At 46.7% G+C, this 18043-nt stretch overlaps 1 protein-coding gene across 3 annotated transcripts in view; it reads right to left on the bottom strand.

Annotated features, from left to right (window-relative positions):
* Window positions 1–18043, bottom strand: part of TTC7A (tetratricopeptide repeat domain 7A) — a 390080-nt gene that overhangs the window by 251171 nt on the left and 120866 nt on the right. For all 3 annotated transcript variants that reach the window (XM_077282426.1, XM_077282427.1, XM_077282428.1), the window contains 2 exons: window positions 9385–9522; window positions 8275–8358 (listed from right to left, as the gene is read on the bottom strand). In XM_077282426.1, the coding sequence (XP_077138541.1) occupies window positions 8275–8358; window positions 9385–9522 (222 nt within the window). The remainder of the gene's footprint in view (window positions 1–8274; window positions 8359–9384; window positions 9523–18043) is intronic.

The raw sequence follows: 18043 nt of genomic DNA, 5'->3' as shown, positions 1-18043 counted from the left end.
TACTTGCGGAAACAATGATGGGCATCAATAGCAACAATATTTCTGTGTGGGCGCATATAAAAGACTGTGCAAGGTTAGGGTATTGGCTTAGTATAAAATAGAAATTATTGCAGTATGAGACCCTCTTTCTTATTTTTCAACGTTCGAAGGTATGACAAAGTGGCGATTCGAGCATGTACACTACTACTCCATTTACAGTCTATGAGACCTGAGAAGAGCACAGTATTTCTGTTGGATGACAATGGACCTCCATGTTTGGGATGCTGGAATTTCATCGTTGGTGCCTCCAGTGATCAGACACACATCTCCTATCCTAAGTATTGGTGAGAAGTTTTCATCCAGAGAACACCCTTTCCATTCAAAAGAAAAGCAAATGCACAAAGTCTGGCGAGTCGTCCTGTCATGGCCAGGCGTGCATCTGCCCCAATATGTCTTCTGGGGACACACATGGCACATCCCTGCAACAGGATCCGGTCTCACAACCATGAAATAATGGTGACAGCAGGGGACGGCCAGTTGTGCAGGGTCTGCATGTCTAAGAAGGCACAAGGGGCAAAGTTGACATTCTCCTGTCTCCTCACCCCTGCATTTTATGATGACTGATGACATCCTCTGATGGACCCTGCCCTGATGCTTCCATCGGCAGATATTAAGCACACTGTACGGCTCGGTTTCCAAGAGCCGGATGACGCATTGCAGAGACTACGACAGGAATCCTTTGGGACTGTATATGAAATACTGCACAGAGGGGATTGTACCGCACCAGGAATCCCCTCTTATCCTTACAAGGCTTTGACTATTTCAAGCTCAGATCAATTTTCAAAACTATTTCACTAATTCTCAGACAAATGTATGAGCCGAGAAAGCAAACGGGATTATGTGGTTTGACGGAAAGCTAATTAGTCAATATACATTAAAATGGCAAAGAATTAATCCAAACATACAGCTATCAGATCGCACGTAATACCGAGCAGCACAACACAACTGACACCAGCGCACACTACTGGCTTTATCACTTTGCCGCTCGCTGTCATCTCAGGATCAGGCCCTATTCACCCGTATGTTTTTTACGTCTGTGTGTTATCCATCATTATAAATCCTAGCCGATGGGTGCATTATATGACCCCTGTACGGCCATGTTCCCATGTGCAAAAATGCCAAAATACGCAATAGCAATCTGCTCTGATTATTGAATTTTTGCTTCACTTTTCTTGCTGCATTTTTCCATTTCTGAATGCAGATTTGAAGCAGTATCTTTTTATGTGTTTTTTTTTTAAGTGCAGAAACAATTAAAAACACATTTGTATAGAAGGCTCTAAAAAAATAACGCACCAAAAATCAGCGTCTAGTACAGTTCAATGGCTTTGTTAAATGCACAGTGCAATTACATTCCCTTCACTTGAACTGTTAAATGCAGTGGATTTTCTGCAAAACGCAGCATTTACGTGTGAATATGGCCTTCAAAAAAAAAAAAAGAGTTTGGTCGGACTTGTGTACCAAGTGGAGTCAAAGAAAGATTTGCAGGACACAGGTTGGATGGCCTCCTTTATAGGGTATGTGCACACGTTCAGGATTTCTTGCAGAAATGTCCTGACAAAAAACGGACATTTCTGCCAGAAATCCGCATGCCTTTTTTCGCGTTTTTTTTCGGAGCTTTCCCAATGCATTAAATAGTGGGAAAAACGCAAAAAATCCGCAAAATTAATGAATATGCTGCTTTTTTTTACGGCGATGCGTTTTTTTTTTTCGCTGAAAAAAATGCATCATGTGCACAAAAATTGCCGAATGCATTCTAAATGATAAGATGCATATGTATGCGTTTTTTTATGCGTTTTTATTGCGAAAAAAAAAAACGTGAAAAATCCTGAACGTGTGCACATACCCTTATAGTCTGTTGTCACCGGACTAGAGAACTTCAAATGTCCTGTTACCTGCGTCATCCCCGGTACCTAATCTGATTAGTTGGCCCCATGACGTCATTATGTTGTGGTTCAGCGCACATATGATGTCATTGAGGCCTACCAACCAAAAGAGGGGCTGGGGAAGGTTCGCAGGATTCTGGTCCAGCGGCCATTGACTACAGACGTGATCGCCGGACCAACATTCTGCAAATCTCTTTACGTAACTCTAGTACTAAACTTGTCCATTAAAGCGAATAGGTTAGCAACCCGGGTGTCCTCATCACCTATATGGGTAGTACACAATTTTTCCTATCAGCTGTAATCGACCTGGGTGGGTTTAAGGTGGACGTCTCAGCATTTCTGGACAGTGGGGTTTAATTTGATTGACGCCAGGTTTGTCCAGGCCCAAGGCCTCATCCCACATACTCTGTCCAGACCTATACCCATAATCACCATTGACTCTGCCCCCTTGAGTCAGGGGCATTTTACTCAAGTGGTCCGAGTCTTTCAGCTTCAGGTGGGGGCCATGTAATTAAGACTTTTATGTGCTAGAGGGTCTGCCCTCGCCTGTGGTACTGGGACTTCCTTGGCTCGCTCTGCACAATCCTGTAGTAGATTTGCAGACTCAGGAAGTAGTAAAATGGAGTGGGTATTGTCAAGGACACTGCTTGGGTACCCAGATTGCTAGGGTGGATACCCAGTCTGTGCCTAGTTACCTGTTGGATTTTTGGGATGTGTTCTCGGTGCAGATGTGCCAAAAACTCCCTGCCCATCATCTTTATGATTGCGCCATTAATCTCGTTCCTGGTGCCAAGCTGCCCAAGAGCAGACTCTATAATATCTCTGGTCCAGAGAGACAGGCCATGAAGGACCACATCGCGGAAATCCTGGCTAAAGGTTATATCAGGCCATCCTCATCCCCCATTGCCTCGGGGTTCTTTTTTGTAAAGAAAAAGCATGGGGTGTGTGATGGTGTGATATTATGTGGGTATCATTTTGTGTATATTTATATTTTATTGATTTTCATAGTGTTCTCTTGTTGCCCTGTATCATTTCATGTATTCCCCATATTGTCTAGAGTCTCAATTACCTTCCAAAAGGCTGATAATTGAAATAGCTCACTGTCTGCAGCCTGACTGTATCTATGCCTCTTGATTAACCCCCTGTAGTGCCTTAATCCTCAAGGCACCTTTGTCAGGTCTGGGAGGCCTGAAAACCGCCCCAACCTGTCTGACTACCCCTGGACATAAGGAGGGGGCTGGGGAGGACAAGAGCTGAAAGTCACATCCCATGTGGTGAGAATGGTGAACACAGCACATCAGAGAGAATGGAAAGCATATGGACCATTTTTATCCTCTGTCTGCTGGATTATTGGACTCTCATCTCCTTGGAAATTTTATCCTGTTACTGAACTGCATTCGTGTTCTGGACTATTGTATCCTCAATGTGGTGGATTGTTTATGGACCTTTTAGTTTTGCCTATAATAAAGGTCTTGGGATTGTTCACACTTCCCTCGCTCTGTTGATTGTGTGGTATCGAAGAAGGAGCCCGTGACAGGGGGTTACGCCCTTGCCTGGTTTTCTGTGAACTCAATACTATGACTGTCCATGATCCTTATCCGATCCCTCTCATTCTAGAGCTCTTTAATCAAATTGTAGGGGCAAAATGGTGCTCTAAGATGGATCTCAGGGGGGCGTATAATCTCATCCACATTAAAGAAAGGGATGAGTGGAAAACAGCGTTCAATACGCCTGAGGGACACTATGAGAATCTGGTGATGCCTCTTGAGTTGACGAACGCGCCCGCCATCTTCAACACTTTATAAATCACATCTTTATTCACCTGGTAAGCAGATTTGTGGTTATCTGTATGACATATTAATTTATTCACATGATCTTGAGTCACACTAGGTACATATAAGGTAGGTCTCCGAGACAATAAATTATATGTCAAACCCGAGAAGTATATGTTCTCGATTGAGGAGATCCCTTTCCTAGGATATGTGTTGTCTTCTACCAATTTTCGCATGGAGCCGGCGAAAGTCCGGGCGGTATTGGATTGGGATCATCCTGAGGATTTGAAGGCGTTACAAAGGTTTTTTCACAAAGAACTTTTCAGTAGTAGCCAAACTCCTTACGGATATGACCAGGGGGACAGACTTCTCCAAATGGTCCAGTCCTGCCAGGGAGGCATTTGGTATGTTGATGAGGTGTTTTTCTTCTGCACCAATTCTTATACAGCCTGACGTCTCTCAGCCTTTTATCGTTTAGGTCGATACGTCTGAGGTAGGAGTGGGGGCTGTATTGTAACAGGGTGCGTCTCCAGGTAAATGGAAACCATGTGCTTATTTTTCTAAAAAACTGTCAACTGCTGAGAAAAATTATGACATTGGTAACAGGGAACTCTTAGCAATCAAATAGGCTTTTGAAGAGTGGCGCCATTTTTTAGAGGGAGTGGTTCACTCAGTTATGGTAATCATGGATCATAAGAATCTTGTATATTTGGAATTAGCGAAAAGTATAACACCCCGACAGGCAAGATGGGCATTGTTCTTTACCAGGTTTAACTTTTTTGTCACATATAGGCCAGGGAACAAAAACATTAAGGTAATGCATTATTTTGTTGCTTTCCTGGGCGAGGAGATAAGTGTGAACCAGTACCTATTCTTCAGAAAGGGGCGATTATGGTGTCTGTATGCTTCGATCTGGAAAAAGAGGTTGTTGACGCTCAGGGGGGATTTACCTGCTGCCTTTCCACTTGGTAAACTGTTTATACCGGTCAATCTCCATCTTAGACTCCTTGGTAAACATCTCGATTCAGTGTTGGCCGGACACCCTGGTAATAAAGCCACCACTGATCTGCTTACTCTGCGTTTTTGGTAGCCAGGTGCTCATCAGGATGTCCGGAAGTATGTCGCCGCCTGCAGTGTCACTGGGGGCTCTCCAACCGCTGGAGAATCACAGTAGACCTTGGACTCACTTGTCGGTCGATTTTATCACGGATCTTCCCGTGTCGAAAGAGAACACTGTAATACTGGTGGAGGTATATAGATTCAGTAAAATGTCTTATTTTATCGCTTTACCGAATGCCAAATCCTTGGCGCAAGTTTTCGTCAGGGAAATAATTATATAATTATAATGCCCCTGCTCCCACAGCCCCCGATACAAAGTTTGATTCCCTCACAGCCCACCACACACAATATAACGACTCCAGTCCCCATACATGGAATGATGCCCCCACAATTCCCCCAAGCACAGTGTGATACATTCACAGTCTCCCCACACAGTAGGATGCCCTCACAGCCCCCCATAGTATAATGGCCCCCACAGTCCTCTAACGTGGTATGATAAACCCCAATCCCAGTATATTGCCCCCACAGACACAGTATGAGGCTCCCCAGGCACAGTATAAGGCCCCCAAAGTCCTTTCCACACACAGTATGATGCCCCACAGCCCCCCACATGCAGTGTAATGCTACCATACACCCCACACTTAGTACGTGCCCCTTCTGCTTCCTACACACAGTATAATGCTCTCACAGCCACTCACACAGTATGAAAAAAGTCATATATGGTTGCATTTTTTGCTGTATCTTGAGGGTTGCAATGTAATCTCATTATAATTATATAAAAATTATAATGATAATATTAATAATAATACAGTAGTAATAGTAATAATAATAACAATAATAATAAAAATAATAACAACAAAAACAATAATATAATTATAGATCTATCTGAGCTGGAAAGTCTGCACTTCTGTAGAGATCATTGCTTATAACTTCTGTGCTCAGAAGGAAAGTTACAGTTTTGATTGACACGGATTGGGGCTCCGGATCATCTATCAGAAGTGATTTATAGTATAAATGAAATAAAGGAGACAGAGTCACGTTTGCTTTTTGGGCAGGAGACACTGGATGGATTTGGAGGGTGCCCCACATTCTGCAGGGCCTCCCATCAACATACAAAAAAAACCCTGTACTGTCAATGCAGATCAGGACCATTTGGCTGCTACAGTCCCGGTCTCACAATCTCATGTTTATTCGCTGGAGGAGCGACGGATTTCATTGTCTTTTTGTCAAATCTGATGTGACGACTTTTGCCATCCTGACTCCGGGATAATATAATTTATGAGAACATGGGTGTATTGGATTCCTGTTATTTGGGGGGAGTTATTTAACCCCCCCGCAGTGGATGATACGACATCAAATGATTCATTGTGTCATGCTCGGTTAATGAGAGCGCTATAGGCCGGCGCTTGGCAAAGTGTCATCAAGCAGCAAGTGCGGTATTCTGAGATCCGGCTCAGTTTCAGCTTTGTCTCATATTTCACCCACCAGAAAATACAAACTTTACATCGCCCCATCACCCGGGAGGTAACTTCAGACATAGAAGTGACTGATTTGTATTTCTAGGAATGCGGTTCCCATAACTGTAAAGGAAATGTGTCATCAGAAAATGCCCTATTATTAAATCTGGTTTATATGTTGAATGTGTTTTTTTATAGGACTATATAGAAAAAAAACCCGAGATCTATCAATTTTCACAGTGGCCACCAGGCCTAATACCAGACCCAGAATTGCTGTTCTCCCTGATGACTTTTCAGCAGTCTCATTATTATCATGACACATGATGATACATCACAGGTAACACCTCTATAGACAGGAGATAACACAGGATCCATCATTCACAATAGAGGATGTCACAGCTCACCTTCTCCCTCTCCCTTCACAACGACCTTTGCCATGATGAGAGCATGCTCATTAAAGGGATAGCCTCAAGATCAGCGTTCAGGACTGAACTACTCCTCTGTTTCCTAACTTTCTGCTTGTGCCATTGGCCTAAACTGTGCGTTCTCTGATGCTACAAGCAGAGGCAGCTTTGCCAAGATGGTTCCAGAACAATGCTTACAAGCTCTATAGCAAACAGCTTGTGAGATCTGCAATCCTTGACTAGGAGACCAACCACTTCTGATAGATTACAGAGGTATCTTAGGTCTTTAGGCTCGGGTTCAGGTGGGCATAATGACCCCGGGCATTGGTGCGGCAAGCAGGAAGCGAAGAATAGGCACACTTAAGAATCTTGGGAGCAGCAAGATGGATGACGTGGAAAACAGAACAGATTGAAGAAACTTAAAGCACAGTGTGCACAGAAGGTGAAGTGCACTAATCGGAAGTCTTTAGTCTCAATCCTAAGACACCGGTGTGTGTTGTAATGAGTCTTAAAAGGCCTAGTGAGATAATTACACTTAGCCACACCGGGCAACCTGCAAAACCCAATGTGGAGTACAACAGACGGCAGCAGAATGAGGTGAAGGAAGCAGAGCCTGGTGATACCCGGAGCAGGTGTGCAAAATTAGGCAACATGCAGTAGACACTGAAATTTAACATATCTAATTTCCTGAGAATGGAGAGGATTTTGAATAACAAGAAAATTGAGAAGTATAAGCACTTCGCAATTTTATCCATTTATGATGTTGGGAAAATCATGTTAAAGAGAACCGGTCACATGAAAAAACGCTATTAACCTGGGTTAATCTATAGGTTTATAGCATTCTAAACCTGCCCAGCGCCAGTACGGAGAGCCCCGCTGCCGGGAGGAAATGAACTTTATTCAGCCCAGTAACATTCGGGTTTCAGTCACCGGGGCAGTGCCAGGAAGGGTTCAGCCAGCGCTCTGTATACAGAGAGCAGTGGGTTTAACCGTGCCTCCAGCACTGACTAACAGTTCGCTCATCATTAGGGCCGGCTGTCAATCAAGGCCGGGGACGCAGTTACAGCTGCTGCTCTGTAAACACATAGCGGTGAGTGAATTTGTGCCGGCGTCAACCCCGTGGCTGAAACTCATACGTTAACGGGAGGAATAAAATTAATTTCCTCCCAGCAGTAGGGATCTAAGTGCCAGAAGCGGGCAGGTTCACAACGGTATTAATCTGAAGTTTAACCCAATATCTGCAGAGTAATAGCATTTTTTTGACACGACAGGCAGTAGTGTTCTGTACACAAGATTGTGCTGATGCTGTGTGTGAGACTGGGAGTTGGAGTGGAAGAGGTTTCGGCGCAGCTAGAGGTCTGTGCTCACTGCTGGCTTGCAGCCCAGCACAAGGGCTGATAGGAAATGTAGTCAGAATAGAGGATTCTGAAAAGGAAGTGATGGCTCTGACCACAGAGCTGATGACAGGGCACAGGAAGCAAAGCAGAAAGGCATAAAACAGCATGAAACTTGGCAGGAAAAGATATAAAAGGATTTTAGAGGGATTATCTATTGGCATTTATGACAAAACCAGCAACTGCGTTAGAGTAGTAGAAAACATTAACATGTTTAACATTTAGCAAATATAACACGTAGCTAATACAGGATCTGACAACTTTACCTTGCCACAGGACATCATTGATAACGCCAACTGATACCAGAGATGAAATTCTCCAAATGCAAATTTCATGGCTCTCTCCAAACACTGAAAGAAAAAGAACCACAAGTGAAACATCTATGATTACCATTCACTATATAATCAGCAAAGTGTAAATCTAGATTCATTCTAATACACAGACTACTAATTGTTATGTTTTCACTTCTTTTTAGTCCATTGTTGCTCAGTGCAGCGGTTGAAAAAAAATTCTGCAAACCATCAACAAACTGATGTAAGTAGATTTGATATTATTCCTATGTGTCGTTATAGAGGACCTTGTACGAGTCTGAGTATGTTAAACTAACCAAATCATGGAACAGTGGCCGCAGAGCTGAGAAAAACACAATTATTTTTTAATTTTCCTTCTCCGTTCCTGAGATATTAACTTGTAAAGTTTACGTTCAACTGGGCATTACCAGAGATTTCTGCCTGCACTTTTTCCCCTGCATGAGGTTGACCAATCATAAGCAGGTAACATCATGTAGAGGAGACAAGAACACGCCCTCCTCTCCTCGCTGATCACTGCAGCTACTATCTAATGATACAGCAGAGCTGAGTAATGTATCATTACAAACTCCTTGCCAAGGAGACCAGCCACCCTTGATAGACTGCAGGCAATGAGCTATGTACAATAAAATTAAAAATCATTTTATTCTTGAGAGTGGACTAGATTTTTAAAACCTTGGATGAAAATAGCATTTTTTTAACCATTTATGATAATTAGAAACAAACCCTTTTAAAGGATCTTGGTGCTAAAATTTCGGTGCCAGATACTATAGGTCACCTCCAGGCCTTTGCTCGATGGGTCAGTGGTGCGTTGATGGCACAATGTCGACCAACATAATCGTAAGGCAGTACACAGGCAGTATACAACGGCAAATAGAAAGGCTATGACTTCATGTAGAGCTCCAAAGACCCCATGCGCATCCATACAGCGTCTGCGCACATGGCTCTGCATTGTGCATGAGATCTTACTCCGATCATATCATATTATATCTTTGCTGTAGCAGATAGACAAGAGCTTCAAGCCTTGCACAGGCATAGGCTGCATTTTTATAGAATAGATCACAGTACCTCAGACAGCATGGCATACTGCCCTCTTCTGGCCATCGTGATGCTTAGCAGATCATAGACCCCAGAGGCATTTTGAAGGCTCACAGCGCGGTCTTCCTTCTGGTCTGGAGCCCGGCTGATAACTGCATCTCTGTTGGCCTGTTTTGAAATTAAAGAGCTTGTTATCGATTTGCACTGAAATATTCTGCACATGAGCGACTCATTTGTTCTATCAAGAGCAAAAAAAAAAATGATGTTGCAGTTTTTGCAATAGATGAAAACCTAAATATAGGTGACTCAGCAAGAAAATCTACATAAGAGGAAGTGCAGATATTTATATCCAACGCAACCTAGCCATTTACTAATCTCAACATGGAAGAAAGGTGACACTTCCCCGGGTGAGCTCAGTAACGGAGCTATATTCCATAAACCAACAGTGCGTGGTCACAAGGAGGTAGCACTGGTCACATAAAAAGTCACCGGCTGTTTCGCACCAAATATGTGCTTCCTCTGGCGTTACAAGCCACAATGCTTTCATTCTAATATATGGAGACTTTGAGCATCTATGTATTGTGGCTGAGCACTGTCGTAGAAGGATACAATTTACTAAAGGTGTGCCAATATACTGTGTTGCTTATGAAAAGGGAATCTATCACTGGGTTTTTGCCTCCTATTCTGAGAGCAGCATGAAGTAGAGAAAGAGCCAATGATTCCATCAATGATTCCATCAATCGCTTGCTGTAGTTTTGATAAAATCACTGTTTTATCAGCACTAGAGGACTAGTAAATCTGTGGCCATGTAGTCCTCCATTTTCATGAGCTCTGTTTAACCTCTTCCTTACCACTGATTGGCTTATTTCTGCCTATGCACAGTGTACACAGAAAGCTGCCAATCAGTGGTGTGGACGGGGTTATACAGAGCTCAGCAGAGAACTGCTAGATCTGCTGCAGATAAAACTGGTTTTCTCAAAACTGCAGCAAGCAGCCTATAAAGTCACACGTAACTGGAATCAGGGTCTCTGCTCCAACATCATCTCAGATGGGGCAGCAAAACATAGAGACAGATTCCCTTTAAAAAGCCTGCTCACGTTGGTGCTGGTTAATTCACTTCTAATTGTACTGCCAACAATGTACTAATACTGTAGATGTTCGTACTATAAGCCTGTCTACAAGTTGTGCCACCCTCACACACCCCTGTGACTGCATGTTGTCATTTCTGCCGCTGCCCGGCATGTACACAGCTGGCCCCATACACTGTAAGCAACATTCCATATAGACATTCTGTTGATATACTCATATGGCACCAGATATGTTGGTCATGGCAGTCAAAGTACAATTTACAGGCCTTGCATTATACGGGATAACCAAGAAATGTAATATTACATGACGCAATAGGTCATTGTGCAGGGAGGAGGAGGTGGTGAGCAGTGTCATCACTTATTTTGAATGTTGGATCCTGTGTTACCTACTGCATACAGAGGTGTTACCTTACATTATACTCCTGTGTGCGATAATAATGAGACTGATGAAAAGTCTTCTGTTCAGGACAGGAATTGTAAGTCTAGTATTCGGCATAGTGGCCATTGTTAAAAAAAAGTTAATAGCCAATGATGTGGAAACTCTGCATAAAAACCATTATCTATTAAGTAACATACAATTAAAAGACCACTCAAGGGTTTTTTTTTTATCTCACCACTGGATAGGTATCAGTAATATATGTTCCCTGTTTGTGTTACCAGTTGCCGTCTTCTGCTATTCCCAGTGCCGCTCCGCTCCTCTTCTGCGCCATGTGGCTGGACTTGTTATTAGGCTGAGCACTCTAGAGTTTGCTGGGCGGGCCGAGAGTCACAGCTCATTAATAGTGACCGTCAGCAGTGCCGTCTGGTCAGCCACAGCTTCAGTCACAAGATAATGGAGAGGGACCGGAACGGCACTGAAAACAGTAGAAGACGGCCACCGGTGAGTATTTCCTATACAAAGGGAACTTACATTACAGATACCACTCCAGTGGTGAAATAAAATATACTCCGCAGTGGTACTTTAACATAAAAACCTCATTTATACGTTAGATCACTTTCTCATTACATATTCCTTCTTAGCTCCTACTAGAGCAGACCTGGGCAAAGTGCGGCCCACGGGCCACATCCGGCCCTCTGGCTGTCTCAGTCCGGCCCGCAGACCGAGACAGCCATGGGGCTGAAAACCTGAGGTCCGCAGGCCGCACCGTGCCTGCCCGCTCGCTTCCTGTCTCCCGCAGTAAGCATTGGTGGAGGAGGGGCCTCCGGCCACTTCCTCCACCAATCAGCCTGTGAAACAGCTGATGCGATAACGTCATGTGTACCACCGGAGAGTCAGTGCATCGGTGACAGCAACAGAAGCAGGGCGCATGGGAACGGGACCGAGGTGAGTATGTGGTGGTTTTGTTTTTTTTTTCATGTGTATGAACATGGGGATTCTATGGGGGTGAACATGGGGATTCTATGGGGGTAAACGTGGGGATTCTATGGGGGTAAACGTGGGGATTCTATGGGGGTAAACGTGGGGATTCTATGGGGGTAAACGTGGGGATTCTATGGGGGTAAACGTGGGGATTCTATGGGGGTAAACGTGGGGATTGTATGGGGGTAAACGTGGGGATTCTATGGGGGTAAACGTGGGGATTCTATGGGGGTGAACGTGGGGATTCTATGGGGGTGAACGTGGGGATTCTATGGGGGTGAACGTGGGGATTCTATGGGGTGAACGTGGGGATTCTATGGGGTGAACGTGGGGATTCTATGGGGGTGAACGTGGGGATTCTATGGGGGTGAACGTGGGGATTCTATGGGGGTGAACGTGGGGATTCTATGGGGGTAAACGTGGGGATTCTATGGGGGTAAACGTGGGGATTCTATGGGGGTAAACGTGGGGATTCTATGGGGGTAAACGTGGGGATTCTATGGGGGTAAACGTGGGGATTCTATGGGGGTAAACGTGGGGATTCTATGGGGGTAAACGTGGGGATTCTATGGGGGTAAACATGGGGATTCTATGGGGGTAAACGTGGGGATTCTATGGGGGTAAACGTGGGGATTCTATGGGGTGAACGTGGGGATTCTATGGGGTGAACGTGGGATTCTATGGGGTGAACGTGGGGATTCTATGGGGTGAACGTGGGGATTCTATGGGGTGAACATGCCGATTCTTTGGTGGTGAACATGGGGATTCTATGGGGTGAACATGGGGATTCCATGCGGGTGAACATGGGGATTCCATGCGGGTGAACATGGGGATTCCATGCGGGTGAACATGGGGATTCCATGCGGGTGAACATGGGGATTCCATGCGGGTGAACATGGGGATTCCATGCGGGTGAACATGGGGATTCCATGCGGGTGAACATGGGGATTCTTTGGTGGTGAACATGGGGATTCTATGGGGGTGAACATGGGGATTCTATGGGGGTGAACATGGGGATTCTATTGGGGTGAACATGGGGATTCTATGGGGGTGAACATGGGGATTCTATGGGGGTCAACATGGGATTCTATGGGGGTCAACATGGGGATTCCATGGGGGGTGAACATGGGGATTCTATGGGGGGTGAACATGGGGATTCTATGGGGGGTGAACATGGGGATACTATGGGGGGTGAACATGGGGATTCTATGGGGGGTGAACATGGGGATTCTATGCGGGTGAACATGGGGATTCTATGGGGTGAACATGGGGATTCTATGGGGGTGAACATGGGGATTCTATGGGGGTGAACATGGGGATTCTATGGGGGTGAACATGGGGATTCTATGGGGGTGAACATGGGGATTCTATGGGGGTGAACATGGGGATTCTATGGGGGTGAACATGGGGATTCTATGGGGGTGAACATGGGGATTCTATGGGGGTGAACATGGGGATTCTATGGGGGTGAACATGGGGATTCTATGGGGGTGAACATGGGGATTCAATGGGGGTCAACATGGGATTCTATGGAAGTCAACATGGGGATTCCATGGGGGGTGAACATGGGGATTCTATGGGGTGAACATGGGGATTCTATGGGGTGAACATGGGGATTCTATGGGGTGAACATGGGGATTCTATGGGGTGAACATGGGGATTCTATGGGGTGAACATGGGGATTCTATGGGGGTGAACATGGGGATTCAATGGGGGTCAACATGGGATTCTATGGGGGTCAACATGGGGATTCCATGGGGGGTGAACATGGGGATTCTATGGGGTGAACATGGGGATTCTATGCGGGTGAACATGGGGATTCTATGGGGTGAACATGGGGATTCTATGCGGGTGAACATGGGGATTCTTTGGGGGTGAACATGGGGATTCTATGGGGTGAACATGGGGATTCTATGCGGGTGAACATGGGGATTCTATGGGGTGAACATGGGGATTCTATGGGGGTGAACATGGGGATTCCATGGGGGGTGAACATGGGGATTCCATGGGGGGTGAACATGGGGATTCCATGGGGGGTGAACATGGGGATTCCATGGGGGGTGAACATGGGGATTCCATGGGGGGTGAACATGGGGATTCTATGGGGGGTGAACATGGGGATTCTATGGGGGGTGAACATGGGGATTCTATGGGGGGTGAACATGGGGATTCTATGGGGGGTGAACATGGGGATTCTATGGGGGGTGAACATGGGGATTCTATGGGGGGTGAACATGGGGATTCTATGCGGGTGAACATGGGGATTCTATGGGGTGAACATGGAGATTCTATGCGGGTGAACATGGGGATTCTATGTGGGTGAACATGGGGATTCTATGCGGGTGAACATGGGGATTCTATGCGGGTGAACATGGGGATTCTATGCGGGTGAACATGGGGGATTCTATGCGGGTGAACATGGGGATTCTATGCGGGTGAACATGGGGATTCTATGGGGGTGAACATGGGGATTCTATGGGGTGAACATGGGGATTCTATGGGGTGAACATGGGGATTCTATGGGGTGAACATGGGGATTCTATGGGGTGAACATGGGGATTCTATGGGGTGAACATGGGGATTCTATGGGGGTGAACATGGGGATTCAATGGGGGTCAACATGGGATTCTATGGGGGTCAACATGGGGATTCCATGGGGGGTGAACATGGGGATTCTATGGGGTGAACATGGGGATTCTATGCGGGTGAACATGGGGATTCTATGGGGTGAACATGGGGATTCTATGCGGGTGAACATGGGGATTCTTTGGGGGTGAACATGGGGATTCTATGGGGTGAACATGGGGATTCTATGCGGGTGAACATGGGGATTCTATGGGGTGAACATGGGGATTCTATGGGGGTGAACATGGGGATTCCATGGGGGGTGAACATGGGGATTCCATGGGGGGTGAACATGGGGATTCCATGGGGGGTGAACATGGGGATTCCATGGGGGGTGAACATGGGGATTCCATGGGGGGTGAACATGGGGATTCTATGGGGGGTGAACATGGGGATTCTATGGGGGGTGAACATGGGGATTCTATGGGGGGTGAACATGGGGATTCTATGGGGGGTGAACATGGGGATTCTATGGGGGGTGAACATGGGGATTCTATGCGGGTGAACATGGGGATTCTATGGGGTGAACATGGAGATTCTATGCGGGTGAACATGGGGATTCTATGTGGGTGAACATGGGGATTCTATGCGGGTGAACATGGGGATTCTATGCGGGTGAACATGGGGATTCTATGCGGGTGAACATGGGGATTCTATGGGGGTGAACATGGGGATTCTACAGTATGTGGTGAACATGGGGATTCTATGGGGTGAACATGGGGATTCTATGGGGTGAACATGGGGATTCTATGGGGTGAACATGGGGATTCTATGGGGGTGAACATGGGGATTCAATGGGGGTGAACATGGGATTCTATGGGGGTCAACATGGGGATTCCATGGGGGGTGAACATGGGGATTCTATGGGGTGAACATGGGGATTCTATGCGGGTGAACATGGGGATTCTATGCGGGTGAACATGGGGATTCTATGCGGGTGAACATGGGGATTCTTTGGGGGTGAACATGGGGATTCTTTGGGGGTGAACATGGGGATTCTATGGGGGGTGAACATGGGGATTCTATGGGGGTGAACATGGGGATTCTATGGGGTGAACATGGGGATTCTATGGGGTGAACATGGGGATTCTATGGGGTGAACATGGGGATTCTATGGGGTGAACATGGGGATTCTATGGGGTGAACATGGGGATTCTTTGGTGGTGAACATGGGGATTCTTTGGTGGTGAACATGGGGATTCTTTGGTGGTGAACATGGGGATTCTATGGGGGTGAACATGGGGATTCTATGGGGGTGAACATGGGGATTCTATGGGGGTGAACATGGGGATTCTATGGGGGTGAACATGGGGATTCTATGGGGGTGAACATGGGGATTCTATGGGGGTGAACATGGGGATTCTATGGGGGTGAACATGGGGATTCTATGGGGGTGAATATGGGGATTCTATGGGGGTCAACATGGGATTCTATGGGGTGAACATGGGGATTATATGGGGGTGAACATGGGGATTCCATGGAGGGTGAACATGGGGATTCTATGGGGGGTGAACATGGGGATTCTATGCGGGTGAACATGGGGATTCTATGCGGGTGAACATGGGGATTCTATGGGGTGAACATGGAGATTCTATGTGGGTGAACATGGGGATTCTATGCGGGTGAACATGGGGATTCTATGCGGATGAACATGGGGATTCTATGCGGGTGAACATGGGGATTCTATGCGGGTGAACATGGGGATTCTATGCGGGTGAACATGGGGATTCTATGGGGGTGAACATGGGGATTCTATGGGGGTGAACATGGGGATTCTATGGGGGTGAACATGGGGATTCTATGGGGTGAACATGGGGATTCTATGGGGTGAACATGGGGATTCTATGGGGTGAACATGGGGATTCTATTGGGTGAACATGGGGATTCTATGGGGTGAACATGGGGATTCTATGGGGGTGAACATGGGGATTCTATGGGGTGAACATGGGGATTCTATGGGGTGAACATGGGGATTCTATGGGGGTGAACATGGGTATTCTATGGGGGTGACATGCAGCACATGGGGAGGCTATGGGGATGACATGCTGCACATGTGAAGGCTATGGGGGTGTCATGCTGCACACGGGAAGGCTATGAAGGTATCATGCTGCACATGGGGAGGCTATGGGGGTGACATGCTGCACATGATGAGGCTATGGGAAGGCTGTATACTGTCATGCAATATATGGGGAGGCTGTGTGGGGCTCAATCAGTATATGGGGAGGCTGTGGGGGCCTCATGCAGTATATGGGAGGCTGTGTGGTGCCTCATTCAGTATGTAGAGAGACTGTGGGGCTCATGCTGTATATAAGACGGCTGTGTGGGGCTCATGCAGTTTATGTGGAGGCTGTGCGGGGCCTCATGCAGTATATGGGGAAACTGGGGCTCATGCTGTACATTCTATGGGGGGTGAACATGGGGATTCTATGGGGGTGAACATGGGGATTCTATGCGGGTGAACATGGTGATTCTATGGGGTGAACATGGGGATTCTATGGGGTGAACATGGGGATTCTATGGGGTGAACATGGGGATTCTATGGGGTGAACATGGGGATTCTATGGGGTGAACATGGGGATTCTATGGGGTGAACATGGGGATTCTATGCGGGTGAACATGGGGATTCTATGGGGTGAACATGGGGATTCTATGGGGGTCAACATGGGATTCTATGGGGGTCAACATGGGGATTCCATGGGGGGTGAACATGGGGATTCTATGGGGTGAACATGGGGATTCTATGCGGGTGAACATGGGGATTCTATGGGGTGAACATGGGGATTCTATGGGGTGAACATGGGGATTCTATGCGGGTGAACATGGGGATTCTTTGGGGGTGAACATGGGGATTCTATGGGGTGAACATGGGGATTCTATGCGGGTGAACATGGGGATTCTATGGGGTGAACATGGGGATTCTATGGGGGTGAACATGGGGATTCCATGGGGGGTGAACATGGGGATTCCATGGGGGGTGAACATGGGGATTCCATGGGGGGTGAACATGGGGATTCCATGGGGGGTGAACATGGGGATTCCATGGGGGGTGAACATGGGGATTCTATGGGGGGTGAACATGGGGATTCTATGGGGGGTGAACATGGGGATTCTATGGGGGGTGAACATGGGGATTCTATGGGGGGTGAACATGGGGATTCTATGGGGGGTGAACATGGGGATTCTATGCGGGTGAACATGGGGATTCTATGGGGTGAACATGGAGATTCTATGCGGGTGAACATGGGGATTCTATGTGGGTGAACATGGGGATTCTATGCGGGTGAACATGGGGATTCTATGCGGGTGAACATGGGGATTCTATGCGGGTGAACATGGGGATTCTATGGGGGTGAACATGGGGATTCTACAGTATGTGGTGAACATGGGGATTCTATGGGGAGAACATGGGGATTCTATGGGGTGAACATGGGGATTCTATGGGGTGAACATGGGGATTCTATGCGGGTGAACATGGGGATTCTATGGGGTGAACATGGGGATTCTATGCGGGTGAACATGGGGATTCTTTGGGGGTGAACATGGGGATTCTATGGGGTGAACATGGGGATTCTATGCGGGTGAACATGGGGATTCTATGGGGTGAACATGGGGATTC

The sequence above is a fragment of the Ranitomeya variabilis genome, chromosome 2 (assembly GCF_051348905.1).
Source record: "Ranitomeya variabilis isolate aRanVar5 chromosome 2, aRanVar5.hap1, whole genome shotgun sequence".
Taxonomy (NCBI): domain Eukaryota; kingdom Metazoa; phylum Chordata; class Amphibia; order Anura; family Dendrobatidae; genus Ranitomeya; species Ranitomeya variabilis.
This window is presented reverse-complemented; position numbering and strand designations above follow the sequence as displayed.